Source organism: Chelmon rostratus, chromosome 5 (assembly GCF_017976325.1).
Source record: "Chelmon rostratus isolate fCheRos1 chromosome 5, fCheRos1.pri, whole genome shotgun sequence".
Taxonomy (NCBI): domain Eukaryota; kingdom Metazoa; phylum Chordata; class Actinopteri; order Chaetodontiformes; family Chaetodontidae; genus Chelmon; species Chelmon rostratus.
Genome location: NC_055662.1, coordinates 7,635,871 through 7,650,684, shown reverse-complemented (window position 1 = coordinate 7,650,684; position 14,814 = coordinate 7,635,871). Strand labels below are relative to the sequence as shown.

Sequence of the window (14,814 nt, the reverse complement as noted above, 5' to 3'; positions counted from 1 at the left end):
ACCCCTGTCTAGTGGACCTTTCTAACTTGAACCACTTAGTAAGGCTGCCATTTACTTTTATTCTTGCTATTGGGTCCTGATACAGTGTTTTAACACATGACACAGACTCTGGTTTGAAGCCAAATTTCTCCAAGCAAAGATACAAGAATCTCCAGGTAATGCTATCAAAGGCTTTTTCAGCATCTAAACTTATTAATATGACACTTTCTTCTTTTCTTCTATTATATGCAATGTCCGTCTTATATTGTCCTGGGTCTGACGCCCTTTAATGAAGCCAGATTGATCTTCACTTATTAGCTCTGTCATAAAGGTTTCAAATCTGCTGGCTAAAATTGACGTATATATCTTGTAATCACAATTTAGTATCGATATTGGTCTATAATTTTTACAGTATTCCTTGTTTTTACCTTCCTTAGGGATAACAGTGATAATGGCCTCTTTCCATGAGGGGGGAAGTATGCCTTTTTTAATTGTCTGATTCAATGATCCTAATAATAGTGGGTTTAGTTCCTTTCTAAAAGTTCTATACCATTCAATTGGAAAGCCGTCGCTTCCTGGGGCTTTATTTGATTTCAATTTCTTAATGGCGTTTTCTAATTCTTTTTCTGTAATTTGTGAACATATTAAAGCATTTTGCGATTCCCCTATTGTTGGAAGGTCCAATGAATTTAAAAATATTTTTATTGTCTCATCATCTGCAGCATCAAGTTGAGAGTAAAGGTTTTTATAGTATTCTTCAAATGAATTTTCAATCTCCTCTGGTTTAAATACTAATGAATTTGTTGTTGGTTCTTTAATTCTATGAATTGTGTTGAGTTGTTGTTTATTTCTTAAGCGCCTGGCTAATGATTTAGTTGCTTTTGGCCCTCCTTCATAATAAGTTTGTTTTAGAAATCTAAGTTTCTTTTCTACTTCTTTCCCTAATATTTCGTCAATTTTTCTCTTGGCTTCTTTAATTTGCCTGTACGTATCTGGGTCACTTGTGTTTTTATGTTGTTGTTCTAATGTTTTAAGCTCTTCAATTTTTTCCTGAAAGGCGTTATCCCTATTTTTTTTAATATAAGAGGCGTAGGATATTAGTTTGCCCCTCATTACGGCTTTCATAGCATCCCACAAAATAGTGGGATCTACCTCTCCATTATCATTCTCTTTTCTGTATACATTTATGTCTCTCTTTAATGCTTCTACCAGCGTTGTGTCGTTTAATAGGCCAAGGTTTAGTCGCCAGGTTGTATTCTTTTGTCTTTTATTTAGATTTAATGTCAGATATAGGGTACAATGATCTGACAGGTCTGCTACCCCTATCTTGCATTCTACAACCCTAAATCTATCCTCTGAGCTCATAAAAAAAATAATCAATTCGCGTGTGTACCAAATGGGGAACAGAATAGTATGTGTAATCTCTCTTTAATGGGTGAGTTTCTCTCCAAACATCTATTATTCCTAATTCTGTTAATGTTGTATTTATATAGCGAGCCAATTGTATTTTACTACTTTTTTTGGTACTAGTTGTGTCCAATTTATGATTCAATACCAGGTTCCAATCCCCTCCGCAGATCAGTATTCCCTCAGTTTCAAGGGAGATAATGTCAAACAGAGTTTTGTAAAAATGTTTATCAGATTCTGGTGGCACGTATACATTGATTAATGTGACCATTTGGTCTTCCAGTCTCCCCCTTACCATAATGTATCTGCCTTCTTTATCCTTTATTTCTTTCAAGCTCTCAAATCTTATATGGTTGGAGATTAAAATTGCAACCCCCCTTTTACTAGCCCTTCTAAATGAGCTATAAAAAGTATTTCTGAATCCCAGATTCTTTAGTTTCTGATGTTCCTGTGGAGAAAGATGAGTCTCTTGCAGATAGATAATCTGTGTTTTCTCTTTTTTAAATTTTGTAAGAACCTTACCCCTTTTTATCGGGTTATTCAACCCATTCACATTAAGAGAGGCTATTTTCAGATGGTTAATTTGCATCTTTTCCAAAACTTTTACATTTCTTTGTGCTTCTGACACTGACAACATATTGAACTATAAAAACACTAACATCAAAACCAAAAAACGTACTTCCGGTACCATGTGGGTCCTTCTTCTGGTCCCAATGTCCTGTTGGTAGGAGAGGGGAAAGACCTCCCAGAAAGGGAGGGCCCCTCAGAAGAGGAAGATGCTGACTCTTCCATGAGTCCTCCTTTCCTTCTAATTAAGTCCAACTATAATCATAATATTTTCCTGCCAGTAATGTTTTCCAAGTACCACAGTTTGTATTGGGAGGTAGACTGCAGCTTTGCATCGAGTTGCTGTATTCAGATAAAATTTAATCAAATAAAATTGTCCTGTGACCTCTCCAGTTGGTAAAATCAAGAAAAAATAAAATTAAGGAAAAATAAATATTGTCACAGCTTTATAAAGTGCTTATAAACAAAAACATATCTTATTTACAGCATATTGACACTCTTTGTTTATTTTTCTTGTTTTCAAATGTCATATTCATTAAATGTCCTACTTACATCTACCTCCCATTTTTCCTAGTTCACTGTATAATCTCCGAAACTCCTGGAGCTTCTCTCGTGCTCTCTGTCTCGCATCGCTCTGCTCTGCTGATCCTCTGACTTTCTGCCAGTGGAAGGATCCTTGAATCCGGTTCTCCACCGAGTCCTCTTCCTCGTTGTCTCTCATCCGAACGACGATTCCCCGCTTCTCCATCTCTCTCGCTGCTTCCCGTGCGCTGTTGTAGGTTTTAGGGCCGTCTGACCAATGTATTTTAATCCTAGTTAGTGGAGTTTGGAATCTGATCCCCTTTTCTTTCAGCACCTTTTTTATTTCTGCATAGGCTTTGCGTTTTTGTACCACTTCGTTTGCATAGTCGTGATCGAAAAAAATAGGCTTGCCGTCTATTTTTATCCGCTTCTGCCATGCTTTCTTGAGTATCATTTCTTTCGTGTCAAATTGGAGGAAGTTGACAATTATGGATCGTGGTGATGCTCCGGGTCCGGGCTTACCCACCGTTGCTCTATGCGCTCGCTGTATCAGCAGGTGTGTCTCCCCCGGCAGTGCCAACTCTCTCCTCAACAGGTTCTCCACATAATGGGGCACCGAGTTGCCTTCTGCACCTTCTGGGACTCCGAAAATGCACACGTTATTTCTTCGTGACCTTCCCTCCAAGTCAGTCAACTTTTCTTTAAGGTTTTTCTGTTCTTTCAGTGCTGTTAGCAGGGCTTCTTTAACCTCGATGTTCCACTCCTCAAGTTCTCCGATGCGTGTCTGTGCCTCTGTGATGCTTTGTTTATGCTCCTGTAGCTCCTTACTATTTGCCGACAATTTGCTGTCTATTTGTTCCTTAAAGATGTTGAACTCTTGTCTAAAGTCAGCTTTGAATTCCTCCTTAAAAGTGGTGAGCTCGTTTTTCATTTCTTGTTTGAGCTCCCGTATCTCCTTTGTTATGCTAATTAGCTCGTCGTGCAGTGACACGGTGTTAGCTCCTAGCATCTCTTCGTCGATTGACTTCTCCTCCATAATGAGCTCCTCTTGTGCTTTGTTTCGGAGTTTTCGTGTCTGTCGTTTACTGCGTCTAGTTTCCCCACTCATCACACGATTTATTTAACTTTGAATTCAGTTTCTCTCTGTTTGTGGGGTATAATTTGTCCTCGACTGGCAGGAACGCAGATTTAAGATGCCATCTCTAGCGCCGCTCACCGGAAGTCCCTACACACACATCTTAACACAACTTCTTCACCTCTGTCCCCGCCACACTCTGAACAGGTGCCTGTCCAGCACAGACTGACATTACCCTTCACCTCCCTCTAGGTGGTGCAGTGGGCATTAGAAAAGCTGGAGTTGTCCAAGTATGCAGACAAGCCTGCCGGCACTTACAGTGGAGGAAACAAACGCAAGCTTTCCACTGCCATTGCTCTGATTGGATACCCCTCACTCATCTTCCTGGTAAGAAGTTTGAAGGGATGTTTTATATGCTCTGAGTTAGCATTAATACTACATGACACACTAGATAGATGTGTAGATAGATAGATAGATACTTTATTCATCTCCAAGGAGAAATTCGCATTTTCTAAAAATGTTCCCGTTAGAGGATGAACACAAGAGACTGTAATGAGTCTTTTAACGCTGTAATGACCACAGCGTCTTTCGATGTATGTACACTGAGTAGTGCAGTTACACATGTCAATAGGACTTCCACAACAAGGCTATTTGCATATGGATGACTGGGGTAAATCAATGACATGCAGCATAATTCTGGTTTATTGCAACTGGTGTCTTTGCAGTTTTAGCCAAACAAGTGTCACAAAGTTCTTCACAAATGAATAAACACAGTGTAGGACCAACAAAACGCTATGACAACATCAATGACAGGCCTGTCTGTATAAGACAGATATTTAAAACCGTCCTCATTGCTGAGTGAACAAATGTGATCGATGAAAGCCCTGTGCTGAAGACCACAGAGACCTGGCTGAAGAATGAAGTTGGGAGATGTGAGATGAGATGTTAGTTCTGTGGTTGGATGTGCGTAGAAGCACCAGCTGTAAACAGTGAGTTACAGTCGTCCAGTCAGGTTTGAGATCAGGGTGGTTCCTGCTCATTTTAGTCCCATAGACCAGACATCCACTGGCAACCATGAAAGCATGTTTCTTGTTGCTTCTGGGAAACATTTTCATCAGTGTTGTGTGCACATGGCAGAAGGCCAACAGAAAGTACAATGAGAATAAACTGTAAATACAGTATAATTTGTAGCTACCTATAAGCTTGTTGACTGTATGTTGTGTGGTTTTCCAGGATGAGCCCACCACTGGGATGGACCCGAAGGCCCGCAGATTCCTCTGGAATTTAATCCTGGACATAATCAAGACTGGGCGCGCTGTAGTGCTGACATCACACAGGTGAGACAGCTCAGTCCTCACATACAGTGGCCTTCTGCTGGAATACCTGTTACTGCTGTGGCTTATTTTCACTTCTTCTTCACCACAACGTGCTTAATATATCATATCGTGCTTTCGTCTGCAGCATGGAGGAGTGTGAGGCTTTGTGCACCAGACTGGGCATAATGGTGAACGGCAGGTTTAAATGCCTGGGCAGCATCCAGCACCTCAAGAACAGGTCAGGAGGATCTAGATCCACCTTCTTTTTCCTTTAGTGGTCTATAGATGTGATATGATCTGCATCCTTTTAAACAGAGTTTGATGTTAACAGCTGACAGTCATTTTCTCCTAAAGGTAAATGTACTGCATTTAATAATAATAATAATAATATCTTATTTGTATTTATTTGTATAGCACCTTTCATACAAGAAATGCTTCTGAAGTGTTTTACAACAACAAAATTATGTTGTCAACTTGAAAAAACAAAATGAAAAAACAATATTTGTAACAATATATACAATGAACTTTTGTGAAAACACAAATAAGATAAGAAATAAAGTATCTGAAGGTCAGAGACATATATTTCATGTTCTTTCATGCAAGTTACCTTTTTACTAAAATGTAAAATTTGCTCTATGGATTGAATTTCACTTCTTATTTCTTTCCAGTTGCATGGACATCTTATGAAGTTCTGTAAATATCATTTAGTTATAACTTTAGAGCAGAAAACCTTAAAATGCCAAGTGGATAAATTAATTCTTCCACAAAATTTAGAAAAGTAATACAAAGTCAACGTAAAAAATAAGAGGCTTTACAATATTCTGTTTGTTTTTTCCCAGAATGCACAGAATGTACAGTATACTCTTTTCTTTGAGACTCCATTTTGCAGTTTACATTTTTTTAAAGTTGGTTTAAGCTGTTGTAGTCAGATTGGATCCACGCTGCAGATGCTAGTGCTGAGCTGAACTGCAAAGTCTTTGGACGATCTTACGAGTTTACATCTTATAGTTGCATGCTTTTTCTTTCCCAAATTAAGATGACATCTGTATTCATGTCCCAGTAAGCAGGTGAGATCTGGTTTTGATTGATCAAAGTGAGCTTCAGCAGAATGTCAAATGTCTTAGTGTAATAAGAAACAACATGTCCCAACTTCTGTGATCGAATTTCAAGAAAATATCAGACAACATTTCTGTGTTCATCACAATCATATGTGATTTATTTCAGGTTTTTATCTGTGACACTTTCCACTTTCCAGTGTGCTTATGTTGTGATTGAGAATATTTATACAAAATACATCTGAATACTACATGACAAATATTTATCCTTTGTTATGTTGTACTCATCTTACTGCTGCTTGTATTTGTTACCAAATCTGAAAGCCTGTTAAAAATTAAGACCTTCAACAGTCATGTTGCTCTGATGGTGTTCCAGGTTTGGGGATGGCTATATGATCACAGTGAGAACCAGGAGTAGCTCCAACGTGAAGGAGGTGGTTCGGTTCTTCAACAGGAACTTCCCTGAGGCCGTGCTGAAGGTATGTTACTGTATATCTGCACCTCTGTCCTTTATACCAGCAAGTTCACAGCAGCAGATATGATGAATGTTTCCCCTCAGGTTGATCACTGGTGCCCAGTTTTTTTCTTTTTTGATGACTATAAAGACTTTACAGGCAGATGTGTCAGATGAAAAACTCCATGTCCATCATGTATTTACTTTATGTCTACAAGTGATTTCAAGTGTGCAGGATCTTTCCTTGAGAAACAGTTATTTGGCTGAATGTCCAGTGACAATCAGAAGTTTTCATTGCACACATGCAGTATCAGACTCATTCATTGATGCGTTACAGTGAAACAATATTACACATTAAGCCATCTGTTTGCAGGAGCGTCACCACACCAAGGTCCAGTACCAGTTGAAATCTGAGCGGATCTCCCTGGCTCAGGTCTTCAGTAAGATGGAGCAGGTGGTGGAGGTGCTGGGCATCGAGGACTATTCTGTCAGTCAGACCACTCTGGACAATGTGAGTCAATGTGCGACACGCTGCATGCAGGACATCACCAAGGAAAAACGGAATGAACTTAACAAATCTTCTTTTCTTCTGCCCAGGTGTTTGTCAACTTTGCCAAGAAACAAAGTGACAACCTGGAGCAGCAGGAGGCGTCACCCCCTGGTGGCGGACAGTCCCCCCTGCAGCGTATTCTCAACCTGCTGAAGTCTCGGCCAGCCAACACGGAGCTCAACGCTCTGATGAGCGAGGCGCCGGAGGAGCTGGAGAGCGATGATGATGAAGGACTCATCAGCTTTGAAGAGGAAAGAGTGAGTGCACTACACCTGGCTTTTAAAACTTTCATCTACTGCAACATTTTTAATTTTGTAGTAAACATGAGCTACAGAAGCTGCACACAGGTACAGGTAGACATTTAGATGCAGCAGCTCCTTAGTATTGAAACAAAAAGGCAACAAAAAAAAATCCTGAGAATAACATTCACATTTCATCCTATGTTATTCACCCCTGTGTCTCTGTAGTGAAACTGTACAAGTCAGGGGTGGTAGCTGATAGTACAACACTGATTCCTGCAAGCATGTACAAATAAGCTGTGATTACCAACAACAGTTATACAGACTGTTTCTGAGCCCATGTTGTAATCTCCTTTCTACAATCATGTGTTCACAAAGTGGTGAACCTCGCTCCAGCCTGGCTTTTGAACGACTGAGCCTTTTCAGGATGCTCCTTTCATACCCAATCATGACACTATCACCAGTTAGCAATCAACCTGTGGAATGATCCAAACAGGTGTGTTTGGAGCAGTCCACAACTTTCCCAGTCTTTCGTTGCTCCTGTCCTGACTCGTTTGAAACATGTTGCTGCATCAAATTCAGAATAAGCAGATGTTTACAAAAGTCAATGAAGCTGATGATGCAAACCATTAAATCTATTGTCTTTGTACTGTTTTCAATTGAGTATATGTCAAAAAGGATTAGCAAATGATCACATTCTGTTTCATTCATGTTTTACACAGCGTCCCAACTTTTTTGGGAACAGGATTGTAGTCATCAGGGTTATTTTCTCAGACTGTGTGTGTGTGTGTGTGTGTGTGTGTGTGTTTGGCAGGTGCAGCTCTCCTTCAACACAGACACTCTCTGTTAAGATGAGCTACGTAAAGAGCAGCGAGATGATGAGAGGGACGGAGGGGAGAAACCAAACTCGTCTGTCTGAGCTCTGCGGGCTGGAGGGAGAACAGAGCTGCTGATTTAACCCCGAAGAGGACCAAAACTCTCTGCACCATGGAACATAAGACCAGTAGTTCAGTATTTCAGCCTCAAATTCTTCATCCCAGGAGGGACTGAGGTGGTTTCGGTCAGGTCGTACAGACACAGGCGTTGACCTGCAGAGCTCAGTCTGCAGCTGGAGACACAGCAGCAGGAGTGCTTGCATTTGGACTGAAGACTTTGTCCTGGAATGTTTCCATATTTATTTGATTTTAATCTTTTTTTTTTGAGAATGTATCTTACTAGATGGCTGATGGATACCGTAGGTTAGCTGCCTTTGGTAATGAATGAACATATCATTGGTGATATGATATTGGTTGTATGCGCTCGCTGCCAGTGGGTGGGCCTTTCTTACCGTACCAAACTAGACCTGCCTGGAGAGCATGCTGTGATGAAGTTGATTCCCAGTGGTAATGTAATACAGTCTATTTTTCTGTGGCAAGAAGAATGATTTATTTTGGATATCGAAGCAGCTATGGACGTGTGTGATTTATTTTGCAATAACAGAGGATTTAGTGGAACGCACCTTGGGGTTTCCAAGTGTGGACGTGCGTGCGAGCTGGTGGCCTTTTCTTTGAACTTGTTTTAGAAACATGAAGAAAATGTACATGGCATGGTTATTGTCCTGATGGTGCCTCCCTTCTATCAACTTGTTTTGACACTGTACATTTGGTCTCTTTCTACTGAATGCTCTCTTTTGTGCTTTTAACATATCATTATGTTGTGGACTCTGCCAAGAAGATCCTCTATAAACCGGACACAGTGTATGATAACAACGATGATTATGATGATGATAATGATGATGACAATAATAATAATAATAATAACATCTCTATCTCCGGTGAAGGTAATCAGCATCTAACAGTCTGAAACTGAAGTGAACTCTGCTCATATTCCCTGACAATAACTGCACTACCATCACTGTGATACAAAAGGGAACTCTCAGATCAGTATAAACTATTGTTTAACTTGAGTACAGTACATGTTTTATGATTTGCAGGCGATCTTGTAATTTTTAAAGGGATCTGGAGAACTCAAAATGTGCAAAATATTCACATTTACAAAAACATGGATGTTTCTCTGACTGTACGTTGGCATGTGGTTTTAAACTGGTCTCTCTCAGAGTTTTGTGATTATTGAGTTGTAACATGTCCTGTCAAAAATAATTACTGTTTCACTACTTCTTTCACAGCTAATTGCAGTCTTACTTTTGGTGATTATTATGGCACTGGTGGGCTGTTTTCCTACTTGAAGGGGTTGTCATTAAACAAGAAAAACTGACTGTTGTAATCTCTTCTTCTTTGAGGATGTAAAGCTGGAGGGAAGTCGCTGAAATATTTGAATTAGTTCTATTCTAAAATGCAGTTGAAATCAGAAAACGAACATATTTAAGACTATAATGCAGATTTGTGTGTGAGATGATTTCTTAGAGCTCGATTTGGATCTTTGTGTGACTGGAATAACTTGTTAAACAAACAAAAAATAATCGGGGATCTGTATAATGACAGAAGCGAACACTGAAGAGGTTACTCATCACCAGCAACCACTGGAGTCAGCTGCAATCATAGAAAATGAATATTTCAAATATTATTTAACTTCGCTCTATACTTAAAATGGATTTGTGACTGTACTTTGGGGGATGTAAAGCATCAACAGATTCTCATTTGGACAAAACATCTGACATTAGCGGTGAAGCTCATGTATTATTAAACTGTTCTTTCTGAACGCTGCATTGTGTTGGATGCTTGTGCTTTTATTTTGCTGTGTGAAAAAAAGACCCTGCATTCCAAAATGTGCTTTGCAGAGTCTGGAGACACTAGAGGGGTTTTTGCATGATGATCTGCTGAAGGGGAAAACTTCCTCTCCGCTCACCTCGACGCTCAAGTTCAAGGATAGGTTCACTTCTTTCAACACTGCCTTAAAACAATACATGCCCATCTGTACACTGAATGAAGTTTTGTTTACTGTAACTGCTTCTCTTCTTCATTCTGGCCACAAAGAGATCCCTAAAGGAGTTCAAGATACATACAAAAGTGTGAACCTATCCTTTAACAGGATTTGTAAAATCACAACTAGTTTATAGAGCTGGTAATGGTCCAGCTCCCACAAGTTTAATGTGGAAACTACACATAGGCTGAGAAAGGACTTTTCAGTGACGCAGGAGACATGAAAAGCATTCAATGAGGGGTTTAATGAGGGCAACTGGAACGTTTTAGTGCAAAAACAATTTCAGACACAAGCCAATACCTCAGAAAAAAAGTGTAGCCCTCCACAAGTCTGGTTCATCCTCTGGAGCGATCTCCAAACGCCTGAAGGTACCTCGTTCATCTGTACAAACAAGTATGCAAGTGGCAGAATGCGGCGGAAGACTGCAGAAGGCTTCTCAAAATGTTTGACCCAAGCTAAACAACTTAAAGGAAAGGAAAAGTCGTGTGTATGTGAACTTCTGACCCACCAAAAAAGTACAACTATTACACATAGAAATAAAGCATACATGAGAAAAATCCTGACTCGGACGATCAAAGATTCACACATTTCTATCTTGATGTGTCATGGAGTTGAAGCAGCCCCCTTATCGAGCGGGTTAACAGCAAGAAAAGAGTCATAAGCAGCTGAAGACAAGGCTCATGTCCCTGCACGTGATGCCTAGTCTGCACTTATCTGGAAAAATACTCAATATGAGCAGCTTAACTTAACTTTCTCCAAACACAGAGCCACATATTTTATACATATTCAGAAGTCATTTGTTGCAATTTTGAAATTTAACCTAATATCATTCTAGAAGGAGGCCTGAGAATAACATTCATCTCAATGACAGATATTCAAGAGCCATTAAAAATCATTGTTCAAGTCTTCACCATGATAGAAAACGTGCCATACAAGCTGTGATTTGAAACATATGCATGCATTTCATAATGTTGTATTAGTGGATTAAAAGACCATTCATTGTTGGCTGTGCATGAGCAACGTGGGAACATGGAGCAGAAAGAGTGTCTGTGTCATCTGAAGGATCAGTCTTCATCTGCTTCATCAAAGGCCACACCGGTCGCTCGCAGCTTTCTGCAAAAACCGACAAACACTGATTCACATTCAGGCATCACAATCATGTGGGTGCTGTTAGGAGGCTTATGAGAGGCGCTCTGTACTTTCTAGTTCCCGGGTTGATGAGTGAAGCCCCTGTTCGTCGTTTCTTCACCGTCACTGATGGAGCACAGCTCTGCTGCTGCCGGGGCTCAAAGTCTGAGGAAGAATATGATCTCTGTTAGCTGGTGAACTGAACCAACAACAGCACTTCAGCACAAGAGTGTTCATTTATTTCACACATGGAGGCTGCAGAGTTCTCAGTCTCATCCCAGGACTGTTAGTGGTGATGTTACTGAAGTGTGTCCTGAAGCTGCCTCTGACTCTGTTTCCTGTAGATGGATCCAGGATATTCTTGAGACTTCAGACCTAATCGACCTGCATCTGAGGCCTGTGTTAATCTCAGTGCTGGAGAAATTCATTTACTCAAGTACTGTGCTAAAATCAGTTTTGAGGAATTACTACTTTACTGAGGATTTAAATTTTCTGCTTCTTTCTACCTGTACTCCACTACATGCTGGAGGCAAAGAGTGTGTGTTAATCCATACATGGACTACACAGATGGTGTACAGTTGTCAGAGTTGAATGGTTACATCTATCGCTTTTGTACATGTTGAGCTACAGTAATCATTAGTAATGAAGTAGGCTGGTTTTGAATGGCAGGGTCCCTGCTGTCCCTGCAGCCTGTAGCACATAAAGCAGCTGCAGCACAGTCTGCGGCTGCTGAATAGAGACTATTAACTTCAGCACAGATTTAGTTTTACTGGTTTTATTTATTCTTACTTTATTTACTTTATAAAACTTTAGGGAGCTATTTTGTTTATGTATAAAAAATGTAAGTTAACTTAAGAAATGCTGCTGAACTCCGTGCACTTTTTCTTTTAAGATATACTTAAAAGCATTTCAACAAAGTTTTGCATTGGAGTTTGTGTTCTGCTAAAGATTTCCATTTTTACTGTAAATGTATATCAGTTAGAAATCTCACTCACTCTGACAAATCTCAGTTCAAAGCACTTACACTTCAACTGAAATTTAAACTATTTCCAGTACTGACCAATCAACTGCTTTCAGCCTCTATACACCAGCTGACACTTCGAGATTTACTCTTTAACTGAGTGTAAAACTAGTTCAGCTGCTGTTAGGACACACTCCCTGATGACTTAACTATGCACACTATTTTAAACTGTCTGTGGTGCTGCAGCTTCACTTCAAGCCAGAGGAAATGATGCACGTTGGTATACAGCTTTAAAAACGTGCCTGTGGGCCGCCTTTGGTGATTTTTCACTGGACTCATGGAGGAGGGTCCACCTAGAGTGAAAGACAAAACACAGTCAGCATTGACTCCAAGGTGACAGTGAGTTTTAACTCTGCACAAACTCCAACAAGCTCTGATCCCACAAACAACTGCAATGAGTCACAAGAACAAAGATTTACTGTCAGGCTGAGTGAGGCTGTCAGCCATCCTGAACAGCAGCTCCTTCAGCTCTGCTGTGGCCTTACAGCCTTCCAGCCTGGACAGGGTCACACTCAGGTCCCCTGGACCAGAGCCCACGTGGAGCTCTACACTGGTGTCATGCACCACAACAGACACGTCCCCCCTACCACAGGCGGCCCTATCGGGAGAGACAGAGGACTGTTTTGCTTCAGTTGCCCAGGAATACTTTCACTGTCACTTTTACTCAGTCTCTGTAGTCTCAAACACACACTGATGTGTGGTAGATGCTCAGTACAAACATTGTTTTGCAGTTGGCTGTGCAGCTTCACTGGCACCACTTCATTCTAGTACCTTGCTAAAAATGATTTATGTTACATAAAGTGTAATCTCACCTGAGTTTCAGGATATAATCCTCTGTAGATTTCAAGGCAAACCTCTGTCTCTGTACAAACAGGCATAGTTACAAACAGCACCACATGAAGTCAGCACCTTCACTGATGCACTAAATAAAAATCATGGGAGTCGGGAGGTGAAACTCACAAACTGGTTCAGTGTGTCCTCAGTGTACTCTGTGCTCCAAACATCAGCAGCATCTGTCAAACTACAGCAGGTGAAGAAAAATGCAAGGAGGAAAACAGATATATGAAATCACCCTTACTGCGTTGTTACAAGGGGTGGACATATAAAATACATACACAACATAGTGTCAAAACTAACAGACAAGTTCCAGACAAGTTCTAAAAGTGAACAACAGACCTTCAGAAAAGGAGAATCAGTCTGGATTCATTACTCTGTACTGCATGCGCTCATTACTGTGGTACATACTCCTACACATTGTGGTACGGTGCGCTCCATATTCCATTTTAATAGTCTGCAATATTATGTTTCCTACGTTACAGGCAAATGTACATCAGTGTGAGAATATAAGTGAAGGTTGCACAATTGATTTGTGGGCTCACTCTTCAATTCAGCATACAGTCTACATATTAAGAAACTCCTTTTGAAATTAACTTCACCTTTTATATCCCCAGTCCCAGTCAACATTATGGTCAAATGTAGGTGAGTGAGGACTAGTCTAACCGACTAAATGTCTACATAATGTGAAGTTTCATGGTAAAAAAACGCTTCTCTACTCACAATTCTCATTTGAGTAAACAAAAAGGGCCATTATGTTCAGTATAGGCAGAGTGTGTACCAACCATCCTCTAGTGACCACTGCATTATGAAACATGTCTGTCAGTTAAGATAAATGCTGGGCAGCCTTTTCAGTTTAAAAACTCAACAGCAATGATGAACATTAGTCTCTGTGTGATGGCGCAGAAAGTTCACAATATACTGCATATACATCCTAGTCCTTATAAACAAAACACTTGCAGTTGCATTGACCCTTTCGGATCAATGAAAATATTAACAGTTGAAAGGTAACTCCCACGTGTCCGCGCTGTAAATTGTCCGGGTGCTGCAGTGTCCACGCACTTGAGTTCCGTAAACATCACGTCAGAAACAAACATTTAGATTTTTTTTTTTTTTTTTTTACATGTGTGAACCGATTCGGAGTTATAGGAGATAACAATCGACATTCTGATGTGAATCGATTTTTTCACCCCGCACTTGTGCCAATAATTATGTTTGTTTTCTGTTCACGCAAACGCTTTGTTTCCTGATAAGCACTCGAATAATAGACTGCTAGATATTAAATGAACATTGGTTCAGCGCTCTCTCTTTTTACGGGCATATTTAACAGACTCACCAAATACTAAATATTCCGTTTATTCTGCGTGTGTAGCAAAGGAATTTAGCCTGGCTCTTTGTGTCCAACACAGTGCAGTATGACGTTTGATTCACATCCATGTTTCCTTCAACAGTTCACAGCTAACTAACGTGAACCGACGAAGCACAACAAAAGTGAGTCGGCAAGTCTTCTTCTTCCTCGAACTAATAGACACACTGACGCCACCTACTGGACTGGAGTGTGAAGCGTTGCATTGGTCGAAAACAAAACCAAAGTATGTACTAAGACCTGGATTGTTATAGACCCCCTGGAGTCAACTTTTGATTTTATTCCCTCATACGTTGCTCTATTCCTCACACATTGTGAATGTATATAAATGTCTGTATTTACAAGCAACTGACTTAAGAATCTGCACTTCAGTTGTTTCTGA

The 14,814-nt window shown here is 40.2% G+C and overlaps 2 protein-coding genes across 2 annotated transcripts in view; one reads left to right on the top strand and one right to left on the bottom strand.

The window, feature by feature from the left end:
• Positions 1 to 9,810, top strand: part of abca2 (ATP-binding cassette, sub-family A (ABC1), member 2) — a 51,933-nt gene extending 42,123 nt beyond the window's left edge. Inside the window, exons 40-46 of the mRNA XM_041938029.1 lie at positions 3,803 to 3,937; positions 4,784 to 4,887; positions 5,012 to 5,104; positions 6,298 to 6,400; positions 6,749 to 6,886; positions 6,973 to 7,182; positions 7,979 to 9,810. Coding sequence (XP_041793963.1) covers positions 3,803 to 3,937; positions 4,784 to 4,887; positions 5,012 to 5,104; positions 6,298 to 6,400; positions 6,749 to 6,886; positions 6,973 to 7,182; positions 7,979 to 8,014 — 819 coding nt within the window. The 3' untranslated portion in view covers positions 8,015 to 9,810. The remainder of the gene's footprint in view (positions 1 to 3,802; positions 3,938 to 4,783; positions 4,888 to 5,011; positions 5,105 to 6,297; positions 6,401 to 6,748; positions 6,887 to 6,972; positions 7,183 to 7,978) is intronic.
• Positions 9,811 to 10,308: 498 nt separating this feature from the next.
• On the bottom strand, positions 10,309 to 14,515 carry paxx (PAXX non-homologous end joining factor; the record flags this gene model as incomplete). The annotated part of the gene is made up of 7 exons (XM_041936370.1): positions 10,309 to 11,196; positions 11,283 to 11,376; positions 12,475 to 12,525; positions 12,652 to 12,830; positions 13,045 to 13,094; positions 13,193 to 13,253; positions 14,403 to 14,515. Coding segments are annotated over 7 exons (597 nt in total), but the record flags the coding sequence as incomplete, so codon positions are not given.
• Positions 14,516 to 14,814: the final 299 nt, after the last annotated feature.